A 20,969-nucleotide genomic window follows, 5' to 3' on the forward strand; every position below is an offset into this window, starting at 1 on the left:
TTTTGGCACACTGAGTGTTCAGTTTGTAAATAAGCAAGCAGCGGAACTTTAGCTTCTACCTCCTCGTGTTCAGCTAAGTGCCTCAATTAGCTAATGTGTGCGTGTTTTGTCAGCTTGAACCTGTGTTTATGCTTGGGCACGCACTTTGGTCCTCCTCAGAGTTGGAATTACGGTTGAAGCGGAGACTAATTTGAGTAAGGGGCTGGGAGGGAGTGGTGCTTTGGGGGGGGGGGGGGGGTTGTTGAATGCAAGAGAAAATAGGACTATCAGTTCCACTCAGATAACCCTAGCTGTCATTGGACCTCGAGCCAAGTGGTGACCTCAGGGGCTTGAACTCTCTTGGTCATGTGACCAAGCAATAAAGTGACCAGTGGTGTTGCTGGGCTCCGACTGTGGCCAGAGAGAGACGGGCTGTCGTGGACAGAGGTTGCTGGGAGGAAGAGCAGAGAAAGATTAATAAGAAAACTAGACATGAGGAGAGCAGGCAGGTTGTGTTTTAGCTGAGTCCATGCTTGAATGGGGTCCAGGCAGACTGGGAGAAGCATGAAATGGATACATGGCAAGGTAAGGGCGTCCAGCTGGAAGGCTGTTGTTTTCTTTTAAATGGCCACACCAGCCATAAATAGATTTCAATGAGAGAGGGTGGGTGTGCAGTGGAGGTGGGGGTGATTCAATAGTGACTCTTTCAGTGACTTAATCCTTTACTTTTTGGTTAAAGAGTGTTTGTTTGACAGAGGTGGAAGATTTAGAGTCTGCTCAGCCTCGACGCAGTTTAACACCAGCTGCTTGTTTGTTTGTTTGTTTGTTTGTTTGTGGGGATATTAGAGAAAATATTGTTGCCTAAAATATTTATGAACAGTTGTCATTTTTAATGTGGTTTGTTTAATGCAGTTTTTAAATCTGTGCTTCAGATTTAGTTGTGACTAAAGGACGTGTGTTTTATCCCAATAACTCATATCATGTAAACCTATAAACAAATGGTATTGATTTCATTGGTCCCAGTGAGTTGATTGGAAACCTGTTTGCTTTATTTTTCATTATTTGGATCCAAACATTGTGTTTGATGTTTAATTGCTCTGTGATATTTCTTGTAAGAATATGCTGCATGGCATTCACCTTTTTTGGCAGTTTTCACATCACTGTCCCACCCACCAAACTGCCCCTCCCTCCCTGTTTCCCTTGTATTGCAGGAATTTGGAATGTGATCCCTCCTCTCTTTAGATTTACCCCACATGGCAAAGCAAAGCAAATCAACAGTTTTCTGGACTTTTAGTGTTTTTTTCTTCCTTTAAATTCATTTTGAGAGTTTGGGAGCTTCGAGTGAATTCAGCCTCTTACTCTGTGCTTTGTGCTTCTTGGAGGAAGTGCATGTGTAAGGAACCATTTTACTGTATGCATCCCCTCCCCCTCATGTTAATCCCTCCACCAGCAGCTTGTTTGTTTGTGCTGCAGATGAAGGAGTGTTAACTCCAGACCATCACTGCTGCACCTCCACCGGAGCACCTTCTGTTTTCACGCTGCCTCGTGTGAGAGGTGGCAGTCAGGCATAAAAGACTCAAACGAGTTCTGGTTGTTTCTGTGGATGTGGATTTTTTTGTTTTTGGGGGGGGGGGAGTAGATCAATGTGTGAAGATCAATAGTAGCAGTGGGCGGAGGTCAGGGACTTCTGCGACTGTAGGCCTAGCTTATGAATAGCCATTGACAGAAGTGGCCCATTCCCGCTGTGCACTGTTTCCCGGGAACATCTCCATCTGAGCGGCCCGGCTGCGTCAAACCAAACCATCAGGTCCATCATGTTGCAGATCTTTGTCTTCAAGGGTGTGTTGTTTCAACTGCACCCTTCCCCCCAGCACAAACAAGCACACGCAGCTACAAGATTCAACTATTTGATGCATTTCCAATGTAGTTTGTGTTTTCATCATTGTTCCTGTCGGCTTCACTTACACCCAGTCTACATTTATGATCACGCTTTGCTACATATTTGCATTTATTGTTTTTTTCTTATAAAACCCTAATATTTAATAAAGACTCCACATTCACTAGTTGTGTTTTTATTAAACCAAAAGAAGGATCATAAAACTTTGTGTGCTTTTATTTTGACAGTTCTCTCAGGACCTTCACAGCTTTGAAATCAGAAGAGTACTAAAGTAAAGTTTAAAGTTTATGTTGTCATTTTAATTGGGACAATTTTAAAATGAATCCCATGGATTCTCAGGCTCCAACCAGAAACAAAAAGTTATTCAACACACAAAACTTTATTTATCTTGAATTGTATTTATTTAAATTTTTTGTTTTGGGGGTAAAGAAAATACAATATTAGTAATAATATCTGATCATTTTCTTTTTTATTTTCTTATTATTATCAGTTTCTTTCTTTCATTATTTTGTGCAATCTATTGGGAAGTAAAATAAATTAAATTCTTAAATTAATCAGTCAAAATGGTGTAAATCCAACAATCACAAAAAGGAATTATTTGCTTATTTCATCAGACTGAAGCTTCAAAGACCTTTATTGTTTTTAAAGAAAATTAAAATGCTGAAGTCAAAAAGTTAATTTAGGCCCAGTCTGTCGGAGCACTGGGAACAGTGGGTTGTTGACCCTCTGTTGTTTTGTAATTTTAGCCCAGCGTGTCTCTATTGCAGTTGTACAAAAAACTATATACGTTTGGAAATATGAGGTTTTTATTTGATTTGGCCAAAAATACTTCAGTGTTTGAACTTTGTAGGGGCAGCACAGTGGCACAACTGGTAGAGCTGCTGCCTCTCAGTGAGAAGGTCGCCGGTTCAAATCCTGGTTCAGGGGCCTTTCTGGGTGGAGATTGCATGTTCTCTCCGTGCATGCGTGGGTTTTCTCCGGGTACTCCGGTTTCCTCCCACAGACCAAAAACATGCATGTTAGACTGACTGGTAACTTTAAAATTGTCCCTAGGTGTGAGTGAGAGAGTGAATGGTTGTTTGTCTCATTTGACTCTGTGTCCCTGTGATGCCAGTGATGCCCCACCCCTCACACAGTGATTGCTGGACATGGGCACTGGCACCCCCCTTGACCCAAAATGAAAGAAGCAGACGGACGGAATAGTGCATGCGAAATATTTGAGTTGAAATTACCAAAACATTTAACATGTGTTGCAACAAACTCACCTGTAAGAGAGACGTACCGCCAAACCTTGTTTAAATGTATTAACCATTTAACAACTTCTGTGTCTCAGGTGAGCATGGCATTGCTTTCCATCTTTGTTTTATTGATTACAAGCTTTAGGCCAGGTAGATATTATAAAGACAGCAGAGTCAAGAGGTCACCATTGTCTCGTGGAAGATCCCGGCCTGCATTCACCAAACTTTAAAGATTAGCATCACAGTGTGAGCTGCCGGGAATCCCACTCCCACAGGGTCTTCACCTGCCTTTAACCTCTGTGAGTGTGTTGATGTGTATTCATGTACATACCGGTCAGTTAGGGTGAGGTTCAGGTGTGTGTTCACCTCCTTTACCCCCTTCAGGGAAGAAAGATAAGTTTCAGAGAACAAGAATTTAGAAGAGGTCTGAAAGGAATAAAAGAAGCTTGGACAGGAGGAAGTAAGGGAGGGAGGGGGAGTGCCGGCAGCGGAAAAGTACAGCAGAATCCTGCAACCCCCGCTCCCTGTCTTAGCGGGGCATGATTGTGATGGAAAACCTGAAGAGAAAGAGTTCAGAGCAGGCCTGCTCTGTCAGTGGCTCAAAAGGTTAGATACCATACACTGGCTTTAGAGCACACTGGGTGTGGACAATGGGAAGATTTGGTCACAATCTAACTCAGCATGACACAACTCAGAGAGGGTTAAGAAACCTGGGTGTTGTTTTTTGTGTGACAAAGCAGAAAACAACAGCAGGTTTCTGTGTTTTTAGTAGAGCCCTAATAGATAAGCTGTGATCCCTGTGTGAGATAAAACAGCATTCTTTATGTTTCCATGTGACAAGGAAATGCATCATGTGATACGATGAAGATGTGTTTAAATTCACTGGAAACAGCCGTGGGCAACACTTCCCAACAATTCAATGAGTCAGTCGCAAAGACCAGTTTGTCTTTATGCTGCCTCTGATCGGCCATAAGTCACTGATGGATCAGAGAAACGGAGCGAACGTCACAGAACCGAAAGGCTTGAGGCAGCACTCCTGTATGTTGACATGAAGTGCAGTGCATTCATTGTGCGACAGATGTGCATTAATGTTTGAGGTTAACTAACAGTTTAAAGTAAATGCAAAGCTGCTGTACTTCATCACTGAGAAATGTGTTAGGTGTTAATTAATCTCATGACCGGGTGGTCGCTCCAACCAGATCACTTCCACACATTATTGAGTGCAAATCTGTTTTATCTTGCTTTGTGACAGAAAAGCGCATCAGGGTGGGTTGTCTTCGAGCCCCTCCACCACCTTGATCCATTCAGAAATCACACCAAGGCGACCAGTAAGATAGAAGTCCCAGCTTGAAGGGCTTTGTGAAGGAGCTTTTTGTCACTGAGTTGGTTGGCTCGCGTCTCCTGGTTTGAATTAAAGTTGGGAGTGAAACCCAGGCTGACCTCTTGGGAAACAATGCAGGCTTAATGAGCCCCGAGGGGTGGGGGCTGACTGTGTGTGTATCACATAGTATCGGGGGTTCTTACACCCGGACTATAAAAGGAAAAAAAGAGGGTGGAGTTCAAGATGAAGCGGTGCTTTTATGACATTATCATCTCCTCTGGAAGGTTTTTATTTCATCACATTTCATCATGGTTTAGGTTTATTGTTTATTGTCATATGCAGGTCAACACAAGGTCAACAATGCAATAAAATGCTCAGGACTAGAAGAACTGTCTCAACTTGCCAAAAAACAACAAACAAACAAGAAATACCAAAGCATTCAACTAAAGAACAAAATAAATATCCTGATACATGCTCAATAATCCAGGTAGAAAAATCTAAAAATGTTCAATCTGGTCCTCTGGACATTCAAAAAAAACAAACAAAAAAAACAAACAAAGCAAAAAAATATAGAAACGTTTCGTCTCTCATCCGAGAGACTTCCTCAGTCTGAGGTGCTGTATTCAGCTCAGTCTCTTAAATAGCACCTTCTCAGAGTGGATCAACCAGTTTGCTGCTGACAACCAAAACCAGCTGATCACATGCTCAAGAAGGACCATCAGCCTAACAATGGATCATTAACACCTGATGGCTGTTTACTGTTCACAGAGGGCTGAGTGATACTAGCAATCACAGCATTGTAAGAGGGGGACAGTTGAACCCGGAGGCCTCCACCCCTGTTTAATGATGGACGGTTTCTTTTCACAAAGATGGCCTCCTTTACTCCTCTCTCAAACCATCGTTCCTCTCTGTCCAGGATGTGAACATCTTCATCCCTGAAAGAGTGACTGCTGGCCTGGAGATGAGTGTAGACCGCAGAGTCCTGGCCTGATGATGTTGATCTTCTGTGCTGGTCCATCCTTTTGGCCAGTGGCTGTTTAGTTTCCTCGATGTAAGACTGATCACAGCCCTCCTGACACTGGACAACATACACAACATTACTCTGTTTGTGCCGGGGGACTGGATCTTTGGGATGAACCAGTCTTTGCTTTAATGTATTTTGGGGTTTATCAGAGAAACTGAGACGTTTATTTTCTAAACACAACGTCCCAGTGGCTTTTAAACCCCACAGTACCTGTGAACCCTTAAAGAGACTCTTTTTTTTTTTCCTGCATACCTTCTTAATTCGAAGGATCAGCTGGTCTCTCAACAAAATTGATCAACTTTTCCTGACAGTAGTCAGGGTAAGGAGGACCCTCTTACCTCAACAGAAACAAATTGGATTCATGATGACAACTGGTTTTTTTTTGCTGTTTGGCTGGTGAAATCAGGATTTTCTACAAATTTGTGTGGAAGCTCGGCAGCACTCATACTGAAATATGTGTAGTTGCGTCAGAGAGCTGGTGCAACTGTTACTAGGACTGTGAACTCTCTAGCAGTACCCATGAAGGTGGGAATAATCTTGGAGAAGCTGTGAGCTCGGCTTTAAGGAATCAATTCGGCTGTTTTGGAGTTTCCATCAGAGGAATATATACCAGCAAGACTTTAGGCAGAAACTATTCATGAGTTTTGCCTGACCCAAACTGTGGCCTTGACGGCAGACTTATCTCAACTCCTCCTGACATGTTTATAAAAAAAAACAAAGATGCTTTGTTTGTTTCCTCACCTCTCCCTTCCCCAAGGCTGTGGACATGTGATGGAACCTCGAGCTGATGATAAAATAACACCTTGTATCTGGACAGTGGCTGAGAAGGGGGGGCTCTGGACTATGCTATGACTTTCCCTTGAAAATTCAATGTCTTCACCGGCCTATATGTATAACGTCTGTTTATGTTGCTTTGCTGTGGTAGGTTTTTTTATGCCTCAAATCGTGTCCTGTCTAGGACACGGAGTGAGAGATCTTTTTTTATACCGTCTCTCCTCATGTTTTCTTCCCTTTTCTTATCTAAGCAAAATATTATTCTGAATAAGAAGGCCACGCTTTCATAGTAGCAGCTTCGTGCACTCCGTCCATCTTTCGGACGACTGTACGTACATGTTCTCGTTGTATCTCGGTGCAGTGATAATAAAGCTTATTCTGAAAAGTGATTTCTGCTGGCTCCTTTCGTCTTTCTCCCACCTGGCTAAACAATCCTCATGCTCTTTTATATGGTGCTTTTTCAAAATGTTTGATTGAGTTCATTGTATTGTAGGTCGTGAAAGAGCTTCCTCCTCTTGGTACAGTGGCTCTGCAGACATTGCACATTGCTGTCTTGCTTTGCAGTGTTTCTAGTGTAAAATTTCCACACAGCGGACAAGTTGCGATGAAAAGTTGGTTAGCCGTTAGCCACACTGCTGCTCTGTCCTCACATGTTTACTCACATTTAAGCTGGCTGCAAACTATGAAATAGATTTCCTGAATGTGAGGCGGGTCTTATTACTCTAGGTTTCATGAGGCCCGCCTCCGTTCAGGAAATCCATTCCATAGTTTGAAGCCAACTTGCAGAGCAGCCAGCAGGGAATCACATGTGGAGACATTTCAGCAGATAAAGACATGCATCATAGATCGGAAATCTCTGCAGGTTGGAACGGAAAAATCTGATGCGTAAATTATGCTGGTATTAGAACCTGGTACCGGATCAGATCAGATTGGCCCCATCCCTAATAATAATCTTCCTCAATAGGGAGTGGTGGCACAGAGGTTAGAGAAGGTGGGGCTGTGATCGGAAGATCGCTGGTTAAACTCCCGATACCGACAACATAAAGATGTGGGTGCGAAAGGTGAAGTCCCTACACCTGCCTTCACCCTCATTTGCCCCACTCAGGGCCCTTGAGCAAGGCCCTTAACCCTCACCTTCTGCTCATTTGGACGCCCCAGATAGCAGCTCTCTTCTCCACAGAAGGCTGTGGTAGCTTGGTGTTCTGTGGTTGCATCACGAAGAGCAACTGGCATAAAAACAATTGCCAAGTCTTCATGCGAGTTAGTTCACTGTGGCGACCCCTGAGGAAGGGAGCATTCGAAAGAACAAAAAAATAAATAATAATCATAATCTTCTTCATGACCTTGCGATAAATTCCCACCCTCAATATGAATAATTTTGAAAATAAATGAAAAGTATTCCATAAATCAGTCAAATGTATGTAAAAATAAATTAATGAATACATTTTAAAAAATGTACAAAGACATAAATTAGCCATTGGTGTAAATAGTTTTTATTCTTCAATATATATATAAACATTTTTGGTATGTCATACACAATCATTTAAGCCTGAACACAACCTGTCAATAAGTTCTCTCAGTTCCTAAAGATTTAGGTGAGTATGAGCTTTAAAGAGGACAGTAATCATAAAAATGTTTTTATTAAAAAAGTGTTATGTGTTGACATCATTGTATGATCCCATACAATGATGAAATTAGTTCTCTGCATTTAACCCATCACGCCTGAGATACACCCAGGTAGAGCATTGGTAAGCGCCCGGTGGGCAGTTAGGAATAGAGTAGGTTAGAGTTAGTTAGTTAGTTAGTGTAGGTGTCTTGCTCAAGGATACTACCAAATGTGTGCCTGGCAGGGAGTTGAACCTGTGACTTTCTGATTCCAAGTCAGCTGCCTTACCACTACACCATCTTGGCCCCTAATAGAGCTCAAGGCACTTGATGTTCCCAGGCGGTCTCTCATCCAATTACTAACCAGGTCCAACCCTGCTTAGCTTCCGAAATCAGAGGAGACTATGCAAGTTCAGGGTGGTATGGCCGTAAACAAGCTTTAAATGTTATGAGTGGTTTGAGGTCAACACTTATTTATTTTTTTGTTTGGAACTTTTAATTTAAAGAACTGAATGAAGTTTTATGAGTTCTTCTGTTGTTGTTACTGCAGATGTAACGATCCGATGTCCCCTGCCACTGAGGGATTTGAATAGCGATTGTTTGTACTTTCTAAGCGTTTTATTTTCTTTTTAACTGGAATTGAATAAGGAAAGCAAATACCGTATTTTTCGCCCTATAAGTCACATTTTTTGGTCATAATTTGCATGCCTTGTGACTTATACACCGACGCAACATATTTATGGATTTTTCCCATATTTATAACCAATTTTTGGCTGAGATGTGACCATTTTCATTCATTCTGACTGAAAAAAAAATGAACACTACCATTTTCAGCCCCTAGATGGCACTCTAGCAGTATGGCATGCCGTTGTGTCGTAATAGGTAAAAGTTGCTATTAATGACACAATTGACTTACCATAGCCTGCCACCATCGTCCAGCTCGATTGGAGCAACCGTCAAATCAGCTTCATTTCTCTGTGCCGCCCCGGCAAAATGCAGCTAATTTGACCATTGAAGTGCATTTATTAAGTAAAAGTTCAACTGAGACATACCTTTGCTATAATGTCGAATAAATACATAATTGTTTTTGTGTTAATCGTGTTAAGTTCTTTTTGAAGTCCTCCCGTGCATGTTCCTGTGACCACCATTTGGCAGCCAATCAATTTTTACCACAACACCAGCCCACATTTCCGAGTTGTCAGCAGTGACACGTAACAAACGCGATGCGTCGGCGGTCACGCATAATAGATGCAACTTATATGGCGAAGCAACGTATTTATGGATTTTTCCACTTTATTAGACATATTTGAACTGATGCGACTTATAGGGTGGTGTGACGTATCCATCCATCTATCCATTATCTTCCACTTGTTCCGAAGTTGGGTCGCGGGGGCTACATCTTGAGCAGGGAAGCCCAGACATCTCTTTCCACAGCCATCTCTTCCAGGTCTTCTATGAGGATTCCAAGGTGTTCCCAGGCCAACCGAGAGACATAGTCTCTCCAGCGGGTCCTGGGTCTTCCCCGGGGTCTCCTCCCAGTTGGACATGCCCGAAGAACCTCCCTAGGGAGGCGCCCAGGGGGCATCCTTACCAGATGCCCGAACCACCTGAACTGGATCCTCTAGATGCGGAGGAACAGCGGTTTTACTCCCGAGTCTCTCCTGGATAACCGAACTTCTCACCCTATCTCTAAGGGAGAGTTCAGCTACCCTGCGGAGGAAATTCATTTTAACTGCCTGTATCCGCAATCTCATTCTTTCGTTCACTACCCTGAGCTCATGACCATAGGTGAGGGTAGGAACGTAGACAGACTGGTAAACAGAGAGTTTTGCCTTACAGCTCAGCTCTCTCTTCACTACAAGGGACCGGTACAGAGTCCGCAATACTGTAGACGCTGCACCAATCCATCTGTCAATCTCACGCTCCATTCTTCCCTCACTTATGAACAAAACCCTGAGATACTTGAACTCTTCCACTTGAGGCTGAACCTCACCCTCGATCTAGAGAGAGCAATCCACCCTTTTCCGGTTGAGGACCATGGCCTCAGATTTAGAGGTGCTGATTCTCATCCCAGCCGCTTCACACTTAGCTGCGAACTGCTCCAGTGAGAGCTGAAGATCATGGCACAATGAAGCCAACAGGACCACATCATCTGCTAAGAGCAGAGATGGAATCCTGAGGCCACCAAACTGAAAACCCTCCGCCCACTGGCTGCACTGAGAAATTCTGTCCATAAAAATTATGAATAAAATCTGTGACAACGGGCAGCCCTGGCGGAGTCCAACTCCCACCATGAAGGGGTCCGACTTGTTGTCCGACTTGACGATGTTCTAGAATTGCGCTGCTCAAGGTGGCTGCATGTTGGAGCAGCTCTGTTAATTTCATTCTGAGATTTTGTTTTTGAAAACTTTAATTCCTCTTTTTCTGGATGTAAATCCATTTTTTTTTATGATTGTTTCCTCTGGTATCGGATGCTGTGCAGCTGGAAGGATTTTTACTGAAACTTTTTTAGTTTTGGATATTTGTTATGATGCGTAACCATGGCAACAAGGCAGCTTTGTACAACCAAAAGCAGCTGATTAACATCTCAAAAGCTCAAATAATATCTCAACTACAACTCCAAATCTCAAATGAGTTGAAAGGATGTTCTGTGGACGCATTCTCATCTACCTGCCAGCTGTGCTCGAGTGCCTGACCACTGAGATCCTGGAACTAGCAGGAAACACGGCTCATGACAGCAAAAAGACAGGATTGTCCCTCGGCACCTACAGTTGGCTGTCCACAGTGACGAGGAGCTCGGCAGACTGCTGGGAGGAGTGGCCATCGCTCTGGGAGAAGTTCTGCCTGGCATTCAGGCGGTCCTACAGCCCAGGGGAACCAAGAGGCCAGCCGAGTCTGAGTGGATGGATCGGACGGCATCTGCAGCCAGTTTCTTAGGATCCACTGTGGGATGGACCTTTACAAGAGATCCTTACTGTCTACAGCCATCAGTATCTTTAACATCTCAATGAAATTAGGATAACGAGTTATTACAACAAATAATTTCCCTCTGGGATTAATAAAGTATATTTGAATTTGAATTTGAATTTGACTTACTGCCAGCAATGCAAACCAAACTATCGCACCGCTTGTATAGGGACTGACCAGCCCGTAGCAACAGACCCCCATTCCCATATTCACGTAGCACCCTCCACAGTGTACCCCGAGGAACATGGTCGAATGCCTTCTCCAAATCCACAAAACACATGTAGACAGGATGGGCAAACTCTCATGATCCCTCGAGGACCCTAGTGAGGGTAAAGAGTTGATCCAGTGTTCCACGGCTAGGACAGAACCCACATTGTTCCTCCTGGGTCTGCGGTTCGACCAACAATCAGACTCGCTTCTCCACTACCCCTGAATAGACCTTTCCAGGGAGGCTGAGAAGAGTGATGCCCCTATAATTAGAACACACCCTCCGGTCCCCCTTTCTGAAGAGGGGAACCACCACCCCAGTCTACCAATCCAGTGGCACTGCCCCCGATGTCCACACGACATTGCAAAGGTGTGTCAACCAAGACAGCCCCACAACATCCAGAACCTTAAGGAAATCAGGGTGAATCTCATCCACTCCTAGAGCCCTGCCACCTTGGAGCTTTTTAACTACCTCAGCAACTTCAGCCACAATTATGGATGGATCAACCCCAAAGTTCCCCAACTCAGCTTCCTCCATGGAAGATATGCTGGTGGGATTGAGAAGGTCTGAGAAGTATTCCTTCCACCTCCCAACGACATCACTGGCTGAGGTCAAAAGCAACCTACCTTCACTGAATACAGTGTTAGTAATGTGCTGTTTTCCCCTCCTCAGCCATCTGATGGTTTGCCAGAATCTCCTCAGAGCCGACTGAGAGTCGTTATCCAAGGTCTCCCCGAACTCCTCCCACATCCGAGCTTTTACCTCAGAAACAGCCAAGGCTGCGGACCACTTGGCCCTGTGGTACTCTTCAGCTGCCTCCGTAGTCCCACTGAACAACAAGGCCCGACAGGACTCCTTCTTCAGCTGGACAGCCTCCCTAACCTGGGGTGTCCACCACTGGGTTCATGGATGAACACCGCGAAAAGCACCAACAACCTTGTGGCTACAGCTCAAGGCAGCCACCTCAACAAGTGAGGTGTGGAACATGGCCCACTCAGACTCAATGTCCCCCACCTCAGCTGGGATGCAGTTAAAGCGCTCCCAGAGGTGCGAGTTGAATATCTCTCTTACAGGTTCTTCTGCCAGGCGTTCCCAGCAAACCCTTACTACACGTTTGGGTCTACCGGGTCTGTCCGGCATCTTCCCCCACCATTTGATCCAACGCAGTACCAGGTGGTGATCAGTTGACAGCTCAGCTCCTCTCTTCACCCGAATGTCCAAAACAAACGGCCGCAAATCAGATGACATGGCTATGAAGTCTTATCATTGATCTACGACCTAGGGCGTCCTGGTGCCAAGTGCACTTATGGACACCCTTATGTTCGAACATGGTGTTTGTGATGGACAAACTATGACTAGCACAGAAGTCCAACAACAGAACACCGCTTGGGTTTAGATCAGAGAGGCCGTTCCTCCCAGTCATGCCCCTCCAGGTCACACTGTCATTATCCACGTGGGCATTGAAGTACCCCAGATGAATAAAGGAGTCCCCAGCTGGCGCACCTTCCAGCACCCTTGCCAAGGACTCCCAAGAAGGCCGGATACTCTGAACTGCCGTTCGGTGCATTGGCACAGACAACAGTCAAGAGTTCGTCCCCGCACCTGAAGGCGAAGGGAAGCCATCTTCTCATCTACCAGGGAAAACTCCCAACACACAGGCACCAAGTCGGGGGTCTACAAGTAGACCCACACCAGTTCGACACCTCTCACCTTGGGCAACTCCAGAGTGGAATAAGGTCCAGCCCCTCTCAAGGATATCGGTTCAAGATCCCATGCTGTGCGTTGAGGTGAGCCCAACTATATCTAGTCGGTACCTCTCAACCTCACAACTCAGGCTCCTTCCCCACCAGAGCGGTCATTTTCCTTGTCCCAAGAGCTAGCTTTGGTAAGCCAAGGTCAGAGCGCTAACGTCCCCGCCTTCGGCCACTGCCTATGGCATCACGCACCTAACTTTTATGGCCCTTTCTGCAGGTGGTGGGTCCACAGGAAGGCAAATCCATGCTGCTCCTTCAGGCTGAGCCTGACCGGGCCCCATGGGTAGAGACCCAGTCACCAGACCAAGTTCCTTGCTGTGTCATGTCCATAAAAATCTTCTGAATCGCTCTTTGTCTGGCCTGTCACCTAGGACCAATCTGCCTTGGGAGACCCTACCACGGACATTTATAATTGCCCCCGACAGCATAGCTCCTAGGATCATTCAGGCGCACAACCTCCTCCACCACGATAAGGTGGCAATTCAAGGAGGAGTGACGTATACGGTGGACAATACGTTAAATATTAATGTTTTTGGTACAAGATATTCATATGGATAGGAGTTACACTGTATAGAGGAATAGAAGCTTTTTTGTTTGATTGTTTTGCTTGTCTGAGGCAGTGCAGAGTTTAAAGGATGCTGGCGTGTGGAGGGAGCAACTTTATCCATCTCTAGCCATTTTTAGATATGCCAGTGGGCTGTTGCAACCATCTTAAATTGGGCTGACTCCAAAAGCTAATGATTTGTTGGGAGTACATTTAGGGTGTAGTCACACCAGCCCTGTTTAGTCCGCTTTAATCGAACTCTAGCTCGTTTTCCTAGAAAGTCCGGTTCGTTTAGGGAGGTGTGAACGCACGGAACAAAAAGGCAAACTCTGGCCCGGGCTCAAACCTAGGTCTCGGTCCGGTAGAAGAGAACTCCAGCACGGTTCGAGTACAGTGTGAATGTAAACAGACTGAGCCCCGCTCCGCAGGGTAAACAAACACGCATTTCTCTGACCTTATATGGAGCCGTCAGCTGCCTTGTGTGGAAAAACAATATTCTCCATGGTCTTCTGTCTCATTTTCTGCTCATGCTAAGTCCATTTTTGAAAAATGACAAAATATAACTCCTACAACTGCTAAAACTTGATGCCATTTCGTTTTTATTTTATTTACAAAAGAAGAAGACGTGTCTTCAGAGGTTTTTGTGTCGTTTCTTTCAGTAGTTCTTGGTGCAGCGCCCCCACAGGCGAGTGGGGGAATAGGTTGGTTCAACAGGTTGACTCATCTGCACAGTGCAGTGTGAATGCAAACTCACCAGCTCAAATGTAACAAAAGGTCATGAATATTGGTCCCGAACCGAACCGAGTCTACCAGACTATCAGGTGTGAAAACGACCTTACACTCACTGGATGTAGATAATTACTTTTAAACATGGATCTTGCGCAATCAGTTAATGCTCAGTTTAAGTTGTGAATACTGTAAGTCTCAGATATTTTCCTAATGGACAGAGACCGTGTTGTCTCCAATGTTTAATATTATAGTTTTATGCACATTTCTTAAACTATGTGTTGTTCTTGGAATATGTGACCTTGTCTAAACTTCAACCACACAAAATTGCATATCCATGTCTGTAAAACTGACTAAGGTATTCTTAGCTGTTTTGTATTTTGGAAAGACAATTGACTGTGGCAGCCATATTGTATTGGGTTGGCATTACATCCAGTGATTAGTTTTGGAAAGTTTTGTTACAATCCTTGCAGAAATGTTTTGCTAGGAGCCAAATGTTGTTGCAAAAATATTATTGCTTTATATTTTGGTGGCGAGAGATACTAACAATAAAACAAACAAACAATAGGAAAGAAAGATGGAAGTAAAGAAAGGAAAAAATAAACAGATACAGTCTGGTTCAGGAAGATTACTTCCTCGAGCTGAGTCCTAAAACATTTTGACCATTATTTCTTAACTCTGAATTTTATTATGAAGCCTTTAAAAACAAACTTCTTACTTTTGATTTTTCTGAGTGGCCATAATATGCAGTTGTGTATCACAATTTTCATTCAGTTGTTGTTGTTGTTGTTGCTGTTGACGACGACAACGACAACTGGTGTGTATACCAGGATAACAAATAAACTAGGCAACCTCTTTATTGCTCAGTAACCTTCAGCCCCACCTAAAAAGCAGAGGATATGAGCAAATTTTTCTTTTTTTACTGGACTGACAAAAAAGTGGGACTTGAACTTGACTTGTAGTCGTGCCGTTTCAAATCCACGGCCATAATGGAGAATTTCAAGCAAAGTATCATGAAAAATTGAGGGTTGAGTGTTCTTCATAATGTTCAAAGTGGTCAGGATAAATTATTCATACACGTCTTTTCTTATTTCCTGTGTATTTTTAATGTATACCTGATTTACATTATTGATCTTTTTCTGAACCTTTTGCTTTAGTACTTAAAAAACTATCCTGATGCATGCTCAATAATCCAGGTAGAAAAATCTAAAAAAGTTAAATCTGGTCCTCTGGACATTCAAAAAAATAAAACAAAGCAAATCAACAAAAAAAATGTAGAAACGTTTCGTCTCTCATCCGAGAGACTTCCTCAGTCTGAGGAGCTGTATTCAGCTCAGTCTCTTAAATAGCACCTTCTCAGAGTGGATCAACCAGTTTTGCTGCTGACAACCAAAACCAGCTGCTCACATGCTCAAGAAGGACCATCAGCATAACAATGGATCATTAGCACACTGATGGCTGTTTACTGTTCACTCTGTGAATAGTAAACAGTCTTTATAATATATATTTTTTCTCTTTTGAAGTAAAGTATTCGTTAAACCTTTAGAATGTAAATGTTCATAAAATGTGACCACGCCTGTTGACTCTAGCAAAATAGAAAATTTCATTTATATTTCATTCTTCCCTGTGATGGACTGGAGACCTGTCCAGGGTGTCCCCCGCCCCTCGCACAGTGATTGCTGGACATGGGCACCAGCGACCCCCGTGACCCAAACTGGAAGAAGTGGGTAAAATATAACGGATGGATGGATATTACATTCTATATACATTGTTTACATCAATCCTCATCCAAGATTAAGCCACTGTGTTTAAAACTCCTGCAGAGCTTTGGCACACTACTGTATGTGGCTTTAATATTCTCAATATAATATTCCATATAATATAATATTGCAGGTAAAAGCACAGTGTTTAGACTGAAGGAGGTGAAATTCACCAGTTTGCAATGCTGATAGCCCGGGAGCCACAGGGGTGAACCTGGAAATGTCTGAAGTTTTTTTCTTCCTCTGCTCTTTCTGTTAGCATGTAGGTAGCTTTTCAAGATTCAGGAGGGCGATGGTTCATAACCAATGGGCATTTTTTAGATATTAACACTTTAAGAACTGACCCATCAAAATGTGTTTAAAATGGGGCTTTCCTCCCAACAGGTTTCCAATAACCATTCAAACAGCATTAAATTGGCTGGTTTTAAATGTATTGATATGTTGGGCGGTGTATAACCTTGAAAATAAAAATGTAATGTTCAATATTAAACTTTTTCAGGTTGTACCAACAGGCTACTTTTTTATGAATGCATGAGGTTCTAAAATACCAAGGTCAGGTTGCATCTATTTTCTAGTGATAGTCTATAAAAGCATCAAATTTTCTAGAGTTAACTATGGTCAGCGTAAAGTCTATAAGGGCACACTTTAATCAATACCCTTGTGTGATGTTAACATTGTGATGACTCCCTTGTCCTACGGGTCAAAAATGACCTGCCCTACCAAAGCCCCAAAATAAAGCAGCTTAATTGAATTTTAAATCCAACATCTATTTTACATAATGAAAAAAAAGTTATTTATCAAGTCAACTCAATTTAATTCATTTTTTATCACGTATTTTTTGTTACACAATACAAAAAGACAATCACCAGTGAACAGTATTGCACTTTTTTTTTTTTTTACCACAAACCAACTGTCATAACAGGTTTTTTGTTTTTTTTACACAGTAAAAGTTTATTATTGCTATTATATAGATGTGAAGTAATTACTTTTGAATTAATTTAATTGAAAGGGAAAAAAAAACCTGTCAACTGTTTGGAACTTCTTTGTCAAAATTTTATTCATTTATATTTTTTATGAAGTGAATTATAAAAATACTTCTCTCATAATACAACAAAACAACACATTGTTGCTTGATTTTGTGAACAGTTTTCAACATCAACTCTATTTAGCACATGTAGGACAGTATGTGCCAACGTGAGAATGGGCTTTGCAGATGTATTTCTCACATGTGCAGCGCACAGTTTTTGTCTTGCAGTCCTTCTTCCAGGGACAGAACTGGTACCTTTTTCTTTTGACTGACCCAGCTGCAGCCTCAGGTGGATCAGGACAAGGTTCAGCTCCCTGAACAGCTTCCACAATGGCTGCAGAGGCTTCTGTGTGGGGCAGGACCGCCCTTCTCTCAATGCACAGGGTGACAAGAGCCTTTCCCAACTGCTCAAGGGACACCTTCACGTTTTTCTTCCCTGACATCCAGGTCGGGTTGATCTCCTGCCACATCACAAAGGCATTATATGAGGATACAGCAATGATGTTATGGAAGAAGACCAGGGGCCATTGTGCAGTCATCCTTCTGCAGCTATACGTTCCAATAACCTTGTTGAGGTTGTCCACGCCTCCTTTATTGCATTTATAGTTGAGGATGATGGCTGGCTTCTTGTCCTCACGATCACTGATTTCAGCCATCTTATGCAGTCAGCAGGGCCACGTTCTTGTTCCTTTTTGGAAGATAAGAAACAAGTGGTGATGGGAGTGAAGGCAAACTTTGATGAGAAGACCGCTCTGCCTTTTGTAGCCAGGAGTGCAGGGGGGAGTTCAGGATTATTCTTCCAAACAGTGCCAACCATGGTCATCTTCCTTTTCAGGAGCTGCTGGCCGAGTTCATAGGAGGTGAAAAAATTGTCACATGTGACATTGTGCCCCCTCAGCCCGACTGTCAATTCAAGCACAACCTGCACCCCCTGGTTCTTCTCTGGTGCGCCACTCGGCAGCTTCCCTGTGTACACTTGCATATTCCATGCATAGCTGAATTTTGCATCACGAGCCACCTATGGGCAGCACGGTGGCACAACTGGTAGAGCTGCTGCCTCTCAGCGAGCAGGTCCTTGGTTCAAACCTCGGTCCAGGTGCCTTTCTGGGTGGAGTTTGCATGTTCTCTCCGTGCATGCGTGGGTTTTCTCCGGGTACTCCGGTTTCCTCCCACAGACCAAAAACATGCATGTTAGGCTGATTGGTAACTCTAAATTGTCCCTAGGTGTGAGTGAGAGAGTGAATGGTTGTTTGTCTCGTTTGTCTCTACGTGGCCCTGTGATAGACTTGCGACCCGTCCAGGGTGTACCCCGCCTCTAGCACAGTGATTGCTGGACATGGGCACCGGCGACCCCCGTGACCCAAAATGGAATAAGCGGGTAAAGAAAATGGATGGATGGATGGAGCCACCCATGTTTTGATGCCATATTTTGCTAGCTTGCTTGGCATACAGTATACTGCCGGAAAGGACAGCGACCTGTTGATTAAAACCAAAAAATATTGCAATCACTGAGTGTGAGTGTCACAGAAAACTGTATGAATCGAGGAAGTTACATCACAATACAATAAAAAATATTTCAGGTAAGTAACATTGCATATATGAAAATAAAAAAATACCTTTGAATGGAACCAACTGCTCATCTACTGTGACTTCAGGCCCAAAGTTGTAGAGGTATGGCAGACGCTCAGTCCACTTGTCCCAGACCTCTCTGATGGCTGCCATTTTGTCTGTCACATGCCTTGCCGGTCTTGACTCACGGTTGTCAAATCTTAGCATTCTTGAGAAAGTGTAAAAGATTTTCAGCAGCATTGTGGCACGAAAAATTTCCCTTCCACTCTCTGCATCCCAGAGGCTATATGTAGCCTCGCCACTGGACCTATATACACCTGCTAATATCAAAAGTCCTATGTAGCCACGCAGGTCAGTCTCATCCATATTTTTCCAGTTTTCTCTGTATTTCTGGAAACTCTCCACATTTGTATTCACCTGGATATTTTTTTTCAATGGCTGGTGTGATGAACAGGAGAAAGGTGGATGAAATGTCCTGAACATGGGCAGCTGAATACCTTGTTGGCCCTGGAGTCATCCTTATGATGTTTGATGCTGCTGTCCTTCCCTGGTTGCTGTCTGAATTTGATGAGGACCATGCACTTTTGCTGTTCTTTAACAAAAATGTCTCTTTGTCAGCTTGAGGGATTTCCTCTTCTTCTTCATCTGAAGATGCATAATCCTCTGGGTTGCATTCCTCCCCATCTTCATCTTCAGATACGTCTTCATCCTCTTGTTCCTCCTGAGATTCTGAAAATATCTCATCCAGGACCTGTTGGACAGTGAAACGTCTACTCATGGCTTCAGCAAGGAACCAACTAGGGGTACTTTGATTCAGGGTACCTTGACTTCCTCTATACTGAATTTGTTGTTATCATGTCTGAGGTTGTTTTTTTGTTTTGTTTGGGAGCTTGTGTGATGTGAGGGGTTAGCTGCAGATCAGGAGTGCAGGTGCAGGTCAAATGCAAGTTCCAGTTTATTTGATGTGTGTGTGTGTGTGTGTGTGCGTGTGTCCTTGTTTATGCTACTTTGTGAGGCCCATTTTTCCAACTTATACTACATTGTGAGGACCAACTGCTCCTTATGGGGCCCAAAGCCCGGGCCCCATAAGAAGAAGTCCCGTTGGTGGGTTACGGGCTAGGTTTAGGACTAAGGTGTGAATTGAGGATGTGTTAGGTTTAGGGTTAGGTATGTACTGGTAATGGTTAGGTTATGGATAAAGGTCATGGTTAGGCTATAGAAATGAATGAAAAATGAATGGAAGTCAATGCAAAGGCCCCACAAAGATAGCAAAACAAACCTGCGTGTGTGTGTGTGTGTGTGTTACAGAGAGAGTTTGTTTGTGGCCTTTGAACTTTTTTCTGGTGTTTAAGTGCTTTTATAATCCACGGATCAAAAATGACCCATAAGACAATCTTTGTACCCTAGTGGTGTACAGCCCACGTGAAAACAAAAACGAAGCACATAGAAACATAAAAAAAAGCAAAGTATCACTTTTTCTAATGAGGAAAAGTCATAATATTCAAATTGGAAAAAGATAGTTTAAGGTATTTTTTCTACAGCTTAACATGGTAGTGGGTCACTTTTGACCCTCAAGAACTGGTACCACCAGCATGCAAGAGGTCAATATACCTTGTTTCTAAAATAAAAATAAAATGAATAATATTCAAGTGATTAGTAAATCTGTACATTAATTGGTACCTTTGCTTGTATCAATGTTCCATGAGTTGCTGATGCTTGATGAGGTCATTATCTTGATGGTAATGTTAACCCAGAGGTTATTAACTCTTGAACATACTATAGGGAAGCAGGCATAAACAATATTGCATGGCCAACCGGTGTTATCTACACAACTACATCTCTTTGAAGGGGTTGTACTTTTACAACCACACTGTATCATCAGTTGTATTCAATTGGGGGCAGGTTTTACATCATATGGAACTGAGATTGGCATCAGTGACTTGTTGCTGATGTCTCCTGATGCGTGCTCAATAACACAGGTAGAAAAATCCAAAAAAGTTAAGTCAGATCCTCTGGCTGGGTTCAAAATCAAATAATTGTAGAAGCGTTTCTTCTTTCATCCGAAAGACCTTCAGTCTGAGGAGCTGTAAATAGCACCTTCTCATAGTAGATCAACCAGTTTGTTTTTGACATTCAAAACTAACTGTTCACATGGTCAAGAAGGACCATCAGCCTAACAATGGATCATTAGCACCTGATGGCTGCTTGCTATTCACAGGGTGCTGCATGAAACTAGCAATAACAGCATTGTAAGAGGGGGACAGTTGAACATGGAGGCCTCCACCCCTGTTTAATGATGGACGATTTCTCTTCACAAAGATGGCCTCCTTTACTCCTCTCTCAAACCATCGTTCCTCTCTATCCAGGATGTGAACATCTTCATCCCTGAAAGAGTGACCGCTGGCCTGGAGATGAGTGTAGACCACAGAATCCTGGCCTGATGATGTTGATCTTTTTTCATTCAACCTTTATTTAGACAGGTAAATCCCATTTAGCCTCGAGGACTCATTTACAAGAGAGACCTGATTTCAACAAAGAAAGATGACAACAATGGACAACAGCAACAACAATAAACA

The 20,969-nt window shown here is 43.3% G+C and overlaps 1 protein-coding gene across 1 annotated transcript in view; it reads left to right on the forward strand.

The window, feature by feature from the left end:
* The first annotated feature begins 318 nt into the window (after positions 1–318).
* LOC119413716 (nuclear receptor subfamily 6 group A member 1-A) overlaps positions 319–20,969 on the forward strand; it is a 118,292-nt gene continuing 97,641 nt past the window's right edge. The window contains exon 1 of the mRNA XM_037680771.1: positions 319–564. Coding sequence (XP_037536699.1) covers positions 549–564 — 16 coding nt within the window. The 5' untranslated portion in view covers positions 319–548. The remainder of the gene's footprint in view (positions 565–20,969) is intronic.

This window comes from Nematolebias whitei, chromosome 8, assembly GCF_014905685.2.
Source record: "Nematolebias whitei isolate Nwh7 chromosome 8, NemWhi1, whole genome shotgun sequence".
Taxonomy (NCBI): domain Eukaryota; kingdom Metazoa; phylum Chordata; class Actinopteri; order Cyprinodontiformes; family Rivulidae; genus Nematolebias; species Nematolebias whitei.